At 43.8% G+C, this 16,438-nt stretch overlaps 1 protein-coding gene across 1 annotated transcript in view; it reads left to right on the forward strand.

Annotated features, from left to right (window-relative positions):
• The window catches only part of PTPRO (protein tyrosine phosphatase receptor type O), a 207,637-nt gene that overhangs the window by 161,059 nt on the left and 30,140 nt on the right, over positions 1 to 16,438 (forward strand). The window contains exons 13-16 of the mRNA XM_032770497.2: positions 4,064 to 4,203; positions 8,282 to 8,414; positions 9,851 to 9,971; positions 12,340 to 12,408. Coding sequence (XP_032626388.1) covers positions 4,064 to 4,203; positions 8,282 to 8,414; positions 9,851 to 9,971; positions 12,340 to 12,408 — 463 coding nt within the window. The remainder of the gene's footprint in view (positions 1 to 4,063; positions 4,204 to 8,281; positions 8,415 to 9,850; positions 9,972 to 12,339; positions 12,409 to 16,438) is intronic.

The raw sequence follows: 16,438 nt of genomic DNA on the forward strand, positions 1-16,438 counted from the left end.
CCATTTTTATATCACCTTCTTATCCTGAATGATCCCAAATCACTTTGCACCTCAACATACAGTCTGGGCAAGAGTCACTGATATCACTTTGTCTGTTCTTGCCCTGTCAAAGCAACACAAAAAAACCCATAGACTTGGAGCATCTGTCTGGCTGCACTGGGTTTATAGATATTTAGGGCCAGATTTTTAAAGGTATTTAGGTGCCTATTTCCCATTGAAATCAATAAGAATTGGGTGCCAAAAATACCTTTTAAAAATCTGGACCCTAGGATCTTGGGAGCAGTGCAAAGCAGCTGAGCATACCAATGAATACAGCCCACTGTATATAGGGGATCACTGCCCTCCAACAGTGAAACAGCACGGATGGAGAGATGCACGGATTTCCCCATATTTCAAGAGTGATTAGATTTTGGTTCGGTTTGACCCTGCAAGCTGGAACAAATGAAAAGGAAAAGAAAAAAAGTTTCATTCAGCAAGGTCTTTTTCTCAAGGGCTCTTGCCTATAATTAAAAAAGTAAAAAGCATATTCAAAAAGTAAACAGAAACACTCCACAGTCCTTTCTCACAACTGACTGTGAAGCCTAGCCATCCTAAAGACCTTCTCCCCACTTTGCTTCCCAAATAGCCACTCTTAAAACCCTTCCTCTCAGGAAAGAGACTGGGAGATGAACTGGAGCAAACCCAGTGTTCGCTATGGACCATGTGGTTCTCCTGCACTCTGCACACGAGCTGCTTATCGCAGAGATAGGGATTAGCTGTACAAAGTGTATCTGGTTTTGGTACATCTCCAATTAATGTAGCCAGATTCCCTTTAGTGTTTCTAACCAAACCAACCTGAACCTCAGCGAGTGTATGGGCACTGATGTGTATGTTGAAGCCCCAATTCTCTACTGTGTTGCACTAGATGTGGTCATTTACATTTCTGTAAAGTGAACATAAGGCACTGCCAGCACGAAATGGCTGTTTTTATCTCACTTTGCTATATTAAGTGATTACACAAAGCAGCGGAGAATTAGGCCCCCAGTTTAAAGATCTTAGGCAGGTCACATGCAGGGGATTTTTCAGAGGGTCTCCTGTGGGTGCTCTGCAGATCACTAACTCTCTGGTTTTGAGCACTCAAAGTTAGATTATTGTTTTTCCAAAGCAGAATGTGGGACATTTCTGTGCTTTGAAAATCTTGTGTGTGTTGGATGCTCTCGCTGCCTGGGTGTTCAGGCCTCCACTGGAGGACCTCCCACTGAAACTTTCAAAACCTTGCTGCTGTTTGTGCCTCCCCAAGCTTTGGAAAACATGAAGCCACATGGAGCTGCACCCATTTAAAACCAGTGAAGGATCTAACCTTTTAACTCTCTGTGCCTTAGTCTGTTATTAATTTCCCATCTATTAAATGAGGATAATACTTCCTGACCTCACAGAAGAGGTGTAAGAAACAACCTGTGAACCCTCTGAGATCCCCTGGCAGAATGTGCATAATTCTATTATACTTCTCTCCAGACTACCAGGTAAAGAAGACTTAACAGGCATAGAAACTAGGGACCTGACTCTGAGCTCACTTATATTGGGGCAAATGGAGAGTAACTCTTCTGAGGTTAATGCAGTTCCAGCAGTGGCAGTCTTGCCAACTCTCACAATGGCTGGTGTGTTTCTTAAAGCCTCAAGGCTATTGCCTGACAATCCCAGCTTTCAGTTTTTTAAAAAGTATGTTTCTAGCCCTTATGGCTGCAGAGAAAAGTTTGAAAATGTGAACTCACAACTTGGCACATCAGAGAGCAAATAAAAGGAATGCTTTTCATGATTTGTGAAAACTTGGGGTTGGTAATACTGCTTGTGTAAAACTAGTGTGACTGATAACAGGATCAGCCCTGGGTTTTAAATATTCTTGAGAAAAGTGTATCAACATTTGGACAACTATGCTAAAAAAGGCTTCTAAACTGCTACACACTTTTTCTTTCAATAGTCCACCTTAAAGCTGACACTGTATCTGTTAGTTACAACCACTAGAGGTCAGGTTTTTATCATTTATTGATAACAATTGCCAAGACCATCCCTGAAATAAAGATAGAAGGGCCTAACTGGAAACCTCAGATCCACACCTCCCTGTGCCTCCTGACCTTTGAGGAAGTTTGAATGAGGATCCAAATCTATGTTTCTATGCTCTGTCTCTGTGGTGAAACTGACGAAAAAACTGAGGTTAGATGCTTTGTTGCCCTGTGCTTTGTTTTGTCATTTATACCAGTGCAAAGAGTGTGCAAATCTCATGGCCATTCCGATTTGATAGCATTTTGCACTGGTATAGATGATGACACAGACTGGAGAATAACAGAGAATCGAGTCCCGAGAATCCAGACTTCCCCAATCTGGGTAAAGTTCTGAAATTTAAGGGCTCAGGCCCAGCTCTGTTTTAAGGTACACAGTTTAAGGGCCCTGACTAATTTTTAGAGAGAAGCTTGAACAGGAAAATTCAGATCCATATTTCTAACTCCCAAAATGTAAGGGTGTCACGGATTCAAGGTTTTGATTTAACTTGTTATAGAAAACAGGATCAGAAATCAGACTTTGAACTCCATCCTCTCCAGCCTGCCAGTGTTCAGGGTGCTGCAGATCTAGGTTCAGATCTATCCCTACTTATTTTCTCATTTTCACTGCAGAAGTCCCCGCTCTTCCTCCTGCCCCGTACTGATTAGAGTTATAAAATGTACACACATGCACTTCGGACATAGTTTGTGGTACTCCTCTTTATTTTCTCATTGTGGGGAAGAGAAGTGCAAGACTGATTAATGTGTGTCAGAAAGACATCGCTTCTGTTCTTAACATACCTGGAATGACACTCCTCTTTTGGCAGTATTCCATAGCTACCTGGAAGTAGGATGATAAAAATCACCCATTCAGTTGTGCCTCACCAATTAGAGGAGGGAAAAGACATGAAGAAAAATCCCAGAGCCCTTAAGCCCAGCAGGAGTCGAGGCAGGAGGGGGAAGGAATAGCTCATTCTTTCCACTCCTTCCATTTACTGATACTGCATCTTCCCCAACCTGCTTCATCCCTTCCCACCCCACCCATTCCCAGGGCAGCTCTCATTCTCCCCCTCTCCTCTTTGCTGCTTATGTGGCACTGAGCTACAAGACCAGGAAATCTGTCCATTAGATTACCTAGAAAGCCAGGTGTACAGACTTCTGAAAGCTATGCCAAGATCGAAGATCTGAGGATGGTAGGTTTGAGGGGGAAGAAATACCAACATTCAGTAGCCAGTCTCTGCACTTCATCTCCTCACCAGAACCAACACCCCTATATCACACCAGCAGCTCCCCAATTCTGCAGTTAGCTTTCCACCCCATTACAGTATCAACCCTCCTAACACTATTTCTACCCAGGACCCATCATCCGCTCAGCAAGCACACCTCCCAGCCAGGCAGCAGCAGCAACAACAAAAAGCCTCTGGTTTCTCATCATGAAGCCAACTCACAATCCTTTGCAGCTGCAAGGGAGTGTGGATATAGTGGACTATAGGATAGATTTTTGGGGATGGTGAGCCAGGCCAAAGCAGTTTGAGGAGAACTGCTGCTTTCTGGAATAAAGTAGAGAAAGAAAGCATCTTCTGCACCCATCTAAAACACATCCAAACCTGTGGCTCTGAATGTTCTACTCAGAATGACAGCAGTCAAGATTTTTAGTTCTAATTGACCCACACGCTATTTTTTTTTCCCAACAGTTGGGCAACCTTTTTTTTTCCTCCAAGAACTTACGTAAATTTGTCTATTAATAGAACATTCCCCCAAACACTGTTTGAATGGGGAAGAGAAGTAATTATCCAGCAAGCCAATCAGAGAACTGTTAAATAGAGAAGAAGAACCAAGATGCTTAGCCATCTTCCTGTTTTACATCAGTTGCTTAATAGCTGTGTCAATGTGACAGATTGTCTGTGAAGGAAATGAAAAAATTCAAGAAGGGTGTTCTTCATTTCACTGATTCTGTTTGCTGGTTCCCCTTGTTGATTTTCCAAAGACCAAAAGATAAGCTTAGTGAAAGGAGATTCCCTCTTCCTCTCTCTCTCTCCCTCATCCAGAACCAGCTCCTCCAAAATCACTGTTTGCTGTGAACAAGACTCAGACTTCAGTGACTCTGCTATGGGTGGAGGAAGGAGTGGCGGATTTCTTTGAAGTCTTCTGCCAGCAGGCTGGCTCTGGCCAAGAAACAAAGTTGCAGGTATGTGGCTGCCTCTTTCTCTACCTCACCTCATCCATTTTGGACCCAGATATTGACAACATGTCCTGAGGGCCTGGTTCTCTGCTGCTTTTCATGGTGTGTAGTCATTTACTCCTACGCAGAATGGATGTGAAACAATATAAAATTGGAATATGGTAGCATCTGACATCCACTTCACACTCAGTCACAGAAGGTGCAAGGCAGTGGAGAATAAAACCCTTAGAATCTCAGGTAGAATAACCCTTGAAATACTGCCATATTTAAATCCTCCTTCTGTCTTGCTACCCACACACATGAAGTTAGGGATTTTAACTGGCAGGGCAGGTTTCCTATGTCTTGGAGAACAAGCTGGGAACAGTATTCATTGGCTAAAGGGCAATGCGGCTCCAATGAGCTCCACAAAGCCATCTAAACCTAGGGGGTGAGAGGGATATGGATGAAGAGTGAGGAATACACAGCTAGCTGAGAGGCATATAGCCATGCATGTGGTGTCCCATTTTTCTGTTCTAGTCTTCATCTATTCTTCAGGCTTGTTACCTGCAGTACTATGAACTGTGTAGGATCCTCACTCATACACTACGAATTTCTTGAAAAAGATGGCTGCTCCTCATCTATTTTGTTTCTCATAGGCCTTTTCCTTCAAGACACACCCACTCAGCTCCATAAACATGCCTCCTTTTCTCTCTACCTAAATAGATACTAATGTGGCCCCATCTGGTCTCATATTAACTCGGGGAAATAGAGATCAAGGCAGTGTGAATGCATGGTGATAGAGCCTGTACAGCATGTGAGGCTTACTTTCCACACCTGAGACAGCTGGAGCACCTGTTCTGGATCACAGTTCTCTTACTTGAGCACCATAGGATATCATTTAAAAAACCCACACCTCTTATGCTATTCTAGACACACACTATAACACTGTGTAGGATCTGTCCCATGATTTTATGTAGGGTTTTCCATTGAAACTGTATCCTGAAATTGGAGGTGGGCTGGAACTGAAAAGTCATGTACAAACACATCTTAACTTTGGGATAGTTCACACCCAGATTTGGATCCAAAAATTTTAAAGTGAATAACTTTAAAACATTAACTCATAATTCCAATAACAGAGGCAGAGTAATTGTGAGATAGATGTACAGGAGAAAAGATAGGGTTTTTTTCCCAGCTGAGGTGTAGATAAAGAGAGCTGATGACTTTTAGAGACAAAGAAAGACTGTTCTAGATGGCAGGAGATGCAATGGTTCTCGTATTGATGGGTGCAAGGAGAAATAGTCAGTGTTTGATAAATGGAGAGAACAAAGAGGGCAGAGTAAAGACCATGGCTAGTATTTTCAAAAAAAAAAAAATTAGGCTTCTAAATCCATATTTAGGCATCTAATTAAGTGGCTTGATTTTCAAACATAGAATCATAGAAATATAGGGCTGGAAGGGACCTTGAGAAATCATCAAGTCCGGCCCCCTGCGCTGAGGCATGTCCAAGTAAACCTAGACCATCCCTGACAGGTATTTGAATGTTGTTAGCCTTTTTTGCAGCTGCATCCCATTGTTGATTCATATTTAATTTGTGATCTACAATAACCCCCAGATCATTTTCAGCTGTACTTCTATCTAGTCTGTTGTTCCCCATTTTGTAGCTGTGCATTTGATTTTTCCTTCTTAAGTAAAGTATTTTGCATTTGTCTTTACTGAATTTCATCTTGTAGAATTCAGACCAATTATCCAATTTGTCAAGGTCTTTTGAATTCTAAGCCTGGCCTCTAAAGTGCTTGCAACCCTTCCCAGCTTTGTTCACCCACAAACTGTATAAGCAAATTTTCTTCTCCATTATCCAAGTCATTCACAGAAATATTGAATAGAACCAGACCCAGGACTGACCTGCAGAAACCCACCCACTATATATGGCCTCTCTGTTTGATCATGACCCATTAACTACTCTTTCAGTACAGTCTTTCAACTGGTTGTGCACCCACCTTATAGTAATGTCATCTATATTCCATTTCCTTAGCTCACTTATGAGAATGTCTGTGGGACTGTCAAAATTCTTGCTAAAATCAAGATTTATCACATCTACTACTTCTCCCCTATTCACGAAGTCAGTAATCCTGTCAACATGCTGAGTGTCCAGCAGCTCCACTGACTTAATCAGGAGCCACATGATGCTTAAATATGGATGTGAAGCCTAATTTTAGGCATTAATTTAAAAAAAAAATAATTTTGGCCTATATCAGTGAGTTAGGATTGAGTCAGTTCAGGTTTGCCATGGGATTATTAAAGTAGTGAGCGTAGTTCCATCTCCAGGGCTCATCTCTGGTGATATTCTCAACAAGAGTGCCATTTGTAGTGCTGATTTGTTGACAAGGTTATCTAGCCCTGGGAATATTCAACTCGTTTCTCATTAATTTCAGCAGTTTTTAATGTTTATCCAGCAAAGTCTCTTTCCCAACCCATCTTCAAGTCTCAGGCTAAAAGGTGGAAGGCTCGATTATATTTTTGGTGCCCAGGAGGGGCCTTTTTTGAGAAGCTGGGGAAACCATTGCAGTTAGAGATGATTAACGTTTTCTGCCATTTTTTTTCAGTGAGGGATTGGTTTTGGATGAAAATGAATATTTTCATGAAAAATGTTTCCAGAATTTTTATTTTATTTTATTTTTTTTTTCATCAGAAACCCAAAAATTCTTCAGGTTTGGGGGTTTCAGTTTTTCAACAGTAGATGTTTTTCCACAGAAAATGTTGATGAAAATATATATATTTTTTTCGTTTTAATCAAAATTCTCCATGGGGGTGCAACCCCCCAAAATCTTCCAACCAGCTTCTATTGCCATACCATAGCTGCTTTATCCCCTTCAACTAGAAGAGGCAAATTCACTCTGTTATGCCATTGCTATCCTGTATGCAGCAGTGTAACTGATCTCAGAATTGTAGTTCAGCAGCGACCCTTGCAAAGATAAAAGGAGCTTATAAATGACCGCAAACCTGCACAGAACTCCCACGCTGTGTTTGTGGCCATCAGAGTTTGCTGCATAATGTTTCGCCCGTTGTGTTCATTAACCCAGGGCTGTGGATCACAAATACACTCTTAGTTCCCTTTTTAAATTACCAGCTGAAACATCCAATTTATTTTGCCCTATTTTCATATCAATAAACCTCTTCTGATTTTAGCTGAATTGGTAGAAAAAAGGGTTATCAGTGATAGCATAAGTTCTCTGTAGGTCTACACATTTATTTTATTGATTTTCTTTCATCCTGTCATCATTTATAAAACACCTTTTACATCATGCATCAAACACAGAAACAGCCATTAAAACTCTGTACGAAGATTTATAACATTTACAAAGAGGTGTAAAAAGCAAGGCTCAGGGGTCTGATAGCTGTATTAAAAAATGCTGCTTATCCCTGGGGCTTTACTATGATCTTCCACTTCAGAAAAGTCAACTGTGGGCAAAGTGCAAAGATACTTGAACTACCCTCCACTAGTAAAGTAAGTACCTCCAAGGAAAGGATGAAGCACATTTGTAAGATGGTGTATGGGGAGCTTGCTGCTACTGTAGCTGCTCTGTGGATAAATGTGACTTTAGCCTCCAGAGTTGTCAGTCTGGATTAGGCTCAAGACCTCCTTACCAATCTACTCCTGGTACTGGCTAAGATTGCCATCCATTTGTCCAGGAGGAGGGAGCTTGACAGGGAAGTTTTTTATGGCTGTGGGGCCATTTTTCAGGTCCTTGTGCATCCATCTAAGCACAGTTCCTGTGTGTTGCTCTACTGACTCCCTGGACAAATTGGAAGAGAGGGCACTGTCTGAGGTTCTCTGCTTGGTTTTCCCCCTCTGGATCCTTCATTTGCCCATGAGACCTGCACCTCCATCTCTGTTTTTCATTTTTTGCCATCAATAATCAGTTAAGTTCTGGATTCTGTGGCCCTTCCTGCATCTCAGGAGCAGCTCTTTTCATTGCTTAGGTGGTCCCTGCCCACCATCCCAGCATTTAAATTGGCTGGCTTCTTTTGCCAGATCTCAATTCACTTAGAAAACAAGGGTTGAATGAAAGAGACAAACTACAGTGTATTTTTTTCGTATCTTTAGGAACCTGTTACTGTTTCTTCACATGTAGTGACTATCTCCAGCCTACTGCCTGCCACGTCCTACAATTGCAGTGTGACTACCTTCAGCCACAACAGCCCTAGCGTTCCCACCTTCATAGCTGTCTCTACCATGGGTAAGCCAGACTTTGCCAGTTCCACCTCTCTACACAACTATAATGTTTGCCTCTATGTTCCTTCTGAAGCTGCTTTTCAGGTGTTACTGATATCAGAATTATTTCACTGAAATGTAGCCAGCTCCAGGATGGAATGGGATGGCAGCTGGTTAAGTGTTAGGTATTAGGTATTGCTGTCACCTCTGTTCACCACTAGGGAGTGCCTTTTTTTTAATCGGTAGGGAAACCCCAATTTCTGTGTGTTTTTAAAATAATTCTAATTAGATTTTTAGATTGGGATTTATTATTCATAGTCCCTTGCTTCCAGTTTGAAGGAAGACTCTGGGATTACTGCCCTGATGACACCCGTAGAGGAAATTATCATAGCTGTGTCCAGGCAAAGTCTCAGTTACTAGGCTGGGACTCTTCCTCTGTGGTAATGAGAAGTTTCTTTCTGCCTTCAGGGAGGAGGTGATCCAGAGACTGAACTGGGAAGAGGTGAGAAGGAAAGGGCAACTGAATGACCTGGAAAGGGCAGACACTAAAAAGATGTCTCCTGATGGAGCCAAGCCCCTCTAGCATCCTCATGGGTTCTGGGCTCAAATTTACTCGAAGGAAGAATGCCATTATTGAATCACCATTACCACTTCCTTACAGCTGTGGGTCTCCCATCCAGAATAATCAGGCTCAGTTCTGCTTAGTTAATGAGATCAGACCAATAGTGACTAAAGCATATTGTACGAGTAATGTTATGACCTAAATGTCAAAGTTCAGCTTAAACCCCTGTTCTGTTCTAAGGACTGCTTCTGTAGGCACTCTTACAATAGATGGTAAGCTTTACTGGGCAAGGATACTCCCTTCTTTGGTGCCATCACAATACAAATAATAATGTCCTGTAGAACTAGAAATAAATCTGAAAAAGCTGATGCATACATACCTGTTAAGAATGTTCCTGAGCCTTGATTCTGTCTCTAATTGCAATAAAATATTTTAGGCCAAATTATCTGCTGATGTAATTCAGTTGTCTTCAATTGAGTTACCCCTTAAGAGAATTGGGCCCTTTATTTCAGACTCAGGTTAGAGACTGTATTGATTATTGCTGGCATATAATGCCACAGATGTTGGAGTGCACTGTGGGACACTTGGATAAATTAGATATCGATTTTATCTACACTTATTCCTTCCTCCTTCCCTACCTCTTTTTTTCCCTCCTTTTCATTAACATTCATAAAAGCTTCCTGTGCAAAGCTTGCAACCATGCCGCAACCATGCCACAACCATGTCATTTCCCTTATTGAATTGTTTGGGGTCAGTTACCCTAAACCTGCCCTAACCTCCACCGATAAGATTTCTCACTCCGAAGATTGACTGAGAAGAATATAAAACAATAATATATATAAATATAAAATTATCATGTGTTCTGAAATTAATAACTCAGAGTCATTGTTTGTGTGCAGTTACTGAGATGAATCCCAACATAGTGGTGATCTCTGTGTTAGCCATCCTGAGCATTCTCCTGATTGGACTGTTGCTTGTGACTCTTGTTGTGCTCAGGCGGAAACATCTGCAAATGGCCAGGTAGGTCCAGTCTCATTCTAAGTTCAAGAAGCTTTAAAATAATGGGTAGAATATAATATTGGGTTTTGCTTGTGTGGCACATGGTACCCTCTGTGCTCACGTGGTGTTTGAGATATCAATAAACAACAGTACCTCAAAAGTTTCCCTGTTCGCTGCTGTTTCTTAGGAGTATAACTACTACTTGCTTTATCGCATAAGCTATTCTTACTGTCGGGTGGAATTATTAGCCTCAACCTCTATCTTAATTTGGAGCTGTGAAAGGTTTGGTAAAATGCAAATTCAAACCATTTTTAAGGGCTTATTGTCTAAGCAGTCATCTTCTCTTGAGCCATTTGATTGCTCAGATTTACTGAATATTAAATAAAATATGAGATGGTTTTAAGACAGATAAAGATGTATGGTTTATAGAATTTTTAAAATCGTCCAGATTATTTGGCAAAATCATTTAAATTGCTGGGAACACAAAATTTGCCATTCCGGATCAGATAACTAATCAGTCAAGACCAGTCTCTCTGTTCCCAATATTTGTTCCTTCAGACAGAAGAAAGGCACCTTTTCCCCTCCCTCCAAGTACTGCTCTTTATAAATGATGCAGTTCCTTCATACACCTGCAGCAGTCATCCTATGTCCTGAAGAATCAGATTTGATTTCTTTTAGCTAGTTTTGTAGCTCACAGTTCGCCTTTCTTGTGTGAGTTAATCCTTGACTGGCTAGCTAAACTGGGTGGCTTATCCCCAAGATCCTCTGTAGGTAGTTCTGTGACTGGCAAGGTTTGCAGGTCTGAGCCTTGAGAGTCTCCGTTCTCTTATAATCCGGAACCATAATATGTGTGTGAAATAATACATTTAATTTGAATTTTCCCTTCTAGGTCAGAAAACCAAGTAATGTTACTTCAGAGGGTCACTTTAAAAAACTTGCTCACTGATTACACAACAGATTGTTGCATTTCATGTATCAAGTCTTTGCCATATACTCCATGCAAATGAATTTACCACATCACCTACATTTTCATAGGACCCCTTTCAATGCATGATTTGTTTCTTTTGCATATAGCTGGTTCTGTGAAAATCTAGATTCTCTTCCCTATTTAAATATCGTACATGCTGCCCAGGTCTTTTTCTTTCTCATTTTCTCTGCCACTAGAGGAATTTAACTATATACTTGCATGTAATCATTTTTAAAGCACACAAGCAAAAATACTCAACATTCAGTTTTTCATTTGATGTTGAGAAGGTCAAAGGTTGGTTTTGTGGTTAAAGCACTGGAATAAAGTCTCCAGTCCTGGCTTTGCCACACATTTCCTTTGTGGTATTAGGCAAGTCATTTAAACACTATGCCTCCAGTTCTCCATTGGTGGAATGGGGATAATGCTTCCCTACCTCCTAGGGGTGATGTAAGGACAAATACAGTATACTCCTGATTATTTGAATCGTGGGGGCGGGACACAGATTTTATTCAGATAATCGAGAGCACAGGAGACATTCAGCAGTGGGATGGCCTCCCCCGCAGCCAGGGTCTTGTTGTCATCCTTGCACTCCTGGCTGGGAGTCTCTGCTCTGCCCTAATCTCTCACTTCGTGACAACGGGGCTGCAGAGGGCTCCCTGTACTGCTGCAGGGGCCAATCAGCAGCAGGGTGATCCATTATCGTCATCCTCCCAGTTCTTGCTGGGGGTCTCTGCTCTATTATTCAAACCTCCACAGTATCCAGATCCCTTCCTTGTCCCCCAGTATAAGACGCATGCTGCAAGGCACATGTCTCATGCTGGGGGGACATGGAAGGGATTCAGATAATGCAGAGGCTCAGATAACAGGATTTCAGATGAACAGGAGAATACCGCACTTGGCAGGTGCTCTGAAACTATGGAGATTGATGCCATTTACATCCCTGGATAGAAATCCATATTGACAATTTTTTTCTCATCTTATTCTTGAGGCAGAATATTAGGAATCTTGATCTCAGGAGATGGCCAGCACCCACTACTTCTAAAGGGTCACATCCAGACATGGCTTTACGATGGTGCCGATGCACTGACTTCAGTTGAGCTGTTCCCAGCAAGTTCAGCCCTTGCTTCAGTGGGAGGCCTGGATACACACCACCTCTTAGAATCAGGCTCTTAGTGATCTAGATTATAGATTATTATTAGAGTTGGAAGAGACCTCAGGAGATCATCTAGTCCAACCCCCTGCTCAAAGCAGGACCAATCATCAAATCCCTAAATGGCCCCCTCAAGGACTGAACTCACAACCCTGGGTTTAGCAGGCCAGTGCTCAAACCAACTGTATAAAGGCGACACCGTTGACAAAATCAACAAGCATTATGTTTGTTCAGCAATGATAACCTTGAATTCAATGGTCTTCCTGAAACAGGGAGTGTGGGGCTGGAACTTTTGTCAATTTTGCTTCATTGGAGAGAGATGGAAAACTTCCATATAACTGGTGAGTTATATACTGCTACCTTTATGCTTCCCCTCCCCTTATCCTTTTCTCACCATCTACTTTCGTTGGCAAATCTGACTTTTATGTTCTTATGTTTTTGTTATATGATTGCTACCACAATTTAACATAAAACAACGATAGCTGAGTTTTGGTGATGGTTCATATTTTATTTGGCTGAATGATGGCCCAGGGCCATGTCTTTTGTCAGAAACTATTTTTAGTAGGAAATGAGGATGTACAACATATTCCAACTTCACTAGCTACATTTTTTTTCCTTCCCTTACACACATTCTATATATTTCCTAAAGTAACAAAGGGATAGAAGGCTGATCTATAAATCCATTAGCAGCTCTATGGAGATATATTAACATCAAGCAGTGAGGCTGCTCTTTATAGATCATCAGCTAACAACTCTGTTCACAGAAATACAAGCCGCAGTGCCATTAGTTATTTTTCCTTTGTATTGGAAACAAGGCCAAGCTAGCTCAAATAGCTCTTGCAACTTTGTGCTCAGTGTTGCTGGGGTGTTTGGAAGCAAAACACACCCTGTCAGGTCTGGAAAACCATCTGCAGGAACAGCAGGCATTGATTAGTTATTCCATTCCGTCAATAGTTCCATCACTCCCTGAGAGGTGTTAGAGCAAATAAATCCACCCTATTAGCTTCCATCAAGGCAAAATGGGCCCTAGTGATTTCCCTATTGTTTGCTGATGTTTTGATTCTTATTCATGTTCCCGATAGTCCAGTGCTGCTCCTAATTGACTTGTTTACAGTTTTGGGAAGTTATTGTCAGCCACCCAAAAAACCCAGATATGGAAAGCTGGCAAAATACTCTGTTAAAAAATGCCACCAAAATCCATAGGGAAAAGAAACTAAGTGCTACAGTTTTTCACTCGTGGTTCAGTTTTGTTGAATGTGAAAGGGATTGGAATGAGGAATTGGTGAACTTGGAACTGTTTCTGTGATCTCACGGGGTGGGAGCAAGGGTGGGATTAAATGGACTGATACTGCACCAAAACAAGCCTTTTGCTTATAAGTACACAAACTGAACAAACAATCCCAGGAAAGCCTGTCAATACCTAACAGTGCTGCTAATTAACTACATATTAAACAAGCTTCACTTGCTTGTCTAGCTTTAATAGCAGCCAGCCATACTGAGTACATGCTAATCTCCTTCTCAGCTTCTCTTGTTTGGAGTACGTTAATTGCAGCCCAGGCAGAAGATCAAACACTCTTGTAAATTAAAAATCCACACTGGAATCAAATTACTAAAATAGCAACAGACATTATTCAAAACAGAAAGGGCTTTGAGGGGGAGAATTCATTGTTAGGGTTGCATGAGTTAGTGTGACCATTCCTGTTGCTTGAGTTATCATCTGCATGAATTCTCAAAGATTATATCTGGTTAGTATTTGACCAGTTTAAGGCAATGGGGCCGAATCCTGAGGTCCTCATTTCAGTGGGAGTTTTGCCTACAAAGAAAGATAAGAATTTGAATCAGATTAGGTTGCGGTTTGATGGACACTTTTCCTGTTTGATATCCAAGGATGAAAGGAAACCTCGGCCAGAACTGTTCCGTCTGCCTCTGTGGGCAGATGGGATGAAGACCGGCAAATCTCTGACCCTGGGGATATGGAAGAGAAGAGGGTTGCCTTGGCAACAACATTCACTCCTATTTCCAGGCCTGGCGGAAGGCCCTCTGTGAAAATAGAGGCTTGCTTGTGAAGGGGCCCACTTTGTCCCCACTCCAGCCCCACAGAGATTCCTCTCAACTATTAAGGATTAAGGACCTGACCTTATAAACACATAAGCACGTGCTTAACTTTAAGCATATAAGTAGTCTGGATGTCAGTGGTATTGCTCATGTGCTTAGAGTAAATCATGTGCTTAAGTGTTTACAGGATTGGTGCTTAAACCACTCTCCCATTCCATGCTTCATAGCTGCTCTCCCATTCCATGCTTCATAACTGCCTGGAGGGTAGATTGTATGGGCAGCATCACCAGGTGAGTTTTGTGCAGCATGTTTCACTTGCCCCCAGGCAGACTTGTATCTGACAGAACCCCAAAATCTGAAAAAACCTCTATAAATCGTGGGCCCAACAAACTCCCCAGCACCCTTTATTTGCAGCAGCAGCAACAACAAAAAGTAGAAACTGGAGTTTCCCCTTCCCTATGTGGGGTTTTCCTGTGTAGACTGAATGATTTGGGTTAGGGTCACTTACTGCAGATGCATCTTGATTTTCACTCTCTCTCTGGTGCGCACATGCGCACACTCTTGCTCATGCACATGCACACACACACACGCATGCCTCATTTGTGCTGCTATCTCCACGTTAGCCAACACCACAGACAAAGGAAGTGTCCACTCTTTGTTCCTCTTTTACAGTAGTCGGGCATAGGTCAGCAGTATTACTTCTGGGAATACCAGACATTCATGATGATAGGTTAGGGGTTTGTTACAGGAGTGGGTGGGTGACATTCTGTGGCCTGTATTGTGCAGGAGGTCAGACTAAATGATCATAATGGTCCCTTCTGACCTTAAGTCTATGATAAGCAGGGCTGGATCTAGGCACCAGCCCTCCAAGCATGTGCTTGGGGCGGCACCTTCTAAGGGGCGGCACTCTGTACCCCCCCCTTTTTTTTTTTTTTTTTTTTTGCTTGGGGCTCATTGTGGGAGCGGCCCTGGACTCGGTGCGCAGGATCCACGCCACATGCCCGCCCGGCGAGTGCACTGCACAGCCCACTCAAAAAACACGGTGCTGCTGGGAGTGGCAGCGGCAGCAGGACCCCTCCTCCCTCCATCCCCGGGTCTCACACATTCCGGGAGCCCCTCTCACTGCCGCTGCAGCCCGGGCCTGGCTCCCCTCCGTCCCCGCTCCTCAACAGCCGAGCCCGGGCTGCGGCGGCAGTGAGAGGGGCTCCCAGGTGTGTGAGGAGCCAGGGGGAGAGAGAAGAGGGAGGCGAGGTCCCCTGGAGCCGAGCCCGGGCTGCGGCAGTGGCGAGAAGGGCTCCCAGAGTCAGGGCTGCCCAGGCGGGGCGGGGGGGGGGAGTGAGGCAATTTTCCCCAGGCTCCGGGCCCCGCAGGGTATGTCGGAGGCTCCCCGCGCCTCGTCTTCCCCCATCCCCCGGTGTCTCAGCTGGTGGGGGCAGAGCTGGCAAGCTGCAGCTGAGAAGCGGGAACTCAGGCCTGCTGAGACACCACACCACTGCAGCGCTGTCGGGAGAGGCGTAAGCGGCATGGTAAGGGGCTGGGCCAGAACTGGCGCACCCGACCCCATCCTCCTAGCCCTGACCCCCCGCTCCGAGCCCAGCCCCTCTAGAGCTGGGCACAATCCCCGTGCCCCCCATCCCCCCACGCCCTGACCCCAGCTCCGAGTCCAGCCCCTCTGAGCCAGACAGCCCCGACCCATGCTCCCCACATGTCCTGAGCCCAGCCTCTGTGAGCCAGGCACCCCCCAACCCAGAGCCCAGCTCCCCACCCAGCCCTGGACAACAGCAGCACCGCCCTCAGGCAGTGACAGCCCGTTGGCACCAACCATCACCCAGTAACAGCCCATTATGTAACTGCAAATGTATACATACCAGTAAAGTATTTAATGTTTTAAATAGTGTATTTGGTGTATTTTCAAATTATTACAAATTAATTTTTGAATGTATTTCACTAGTTATTTTTTACATTTCCAAATACATGTTACTATAGTATAGTACTGCAACTCTTTTTTATGGAAGGGGCCCCCTGAAATTGCTTTGCCCCAGGTCCCCTGCATCCTCTGGGCGGCCCTGCCCAGAGTGTGTGAGGAGCCGGGGAGGGAGGGAAACGGGGTCCCCTGGAGCCGAGCCCTGGCTGCGGTGGTGGTGAGAGGGTCTCCTGGAGTGTGTGAGGAGGTGAGCAGCCGGCTGGGCTCGTCAGTGCTGAGCAGGTAGCCCCACAGCCGGAGGTCCTCACCTTCCCTCCCACTGGGGCTGGGCCAGGGCACCATGAGGCTGAAGAGCAGCAGGTCCGGGGGGCTCTCCAGGTCCTCGGCCGCCA

This window comes from Chelonoidis abingdonii, chromosome 1 (genome assembly GCF_003597395.2).
Source record: "Chelonoidis abingdonii isolate Lonesome George chromosome 1, CheloAbing_2.0, whole genome shotgun sequence".
Lineage (NCBI taxonomy): Eukaryota > Metazoa > Chordata > Testudines > Testudinidae > Chelonoidis > Chelonoidis abingdonii.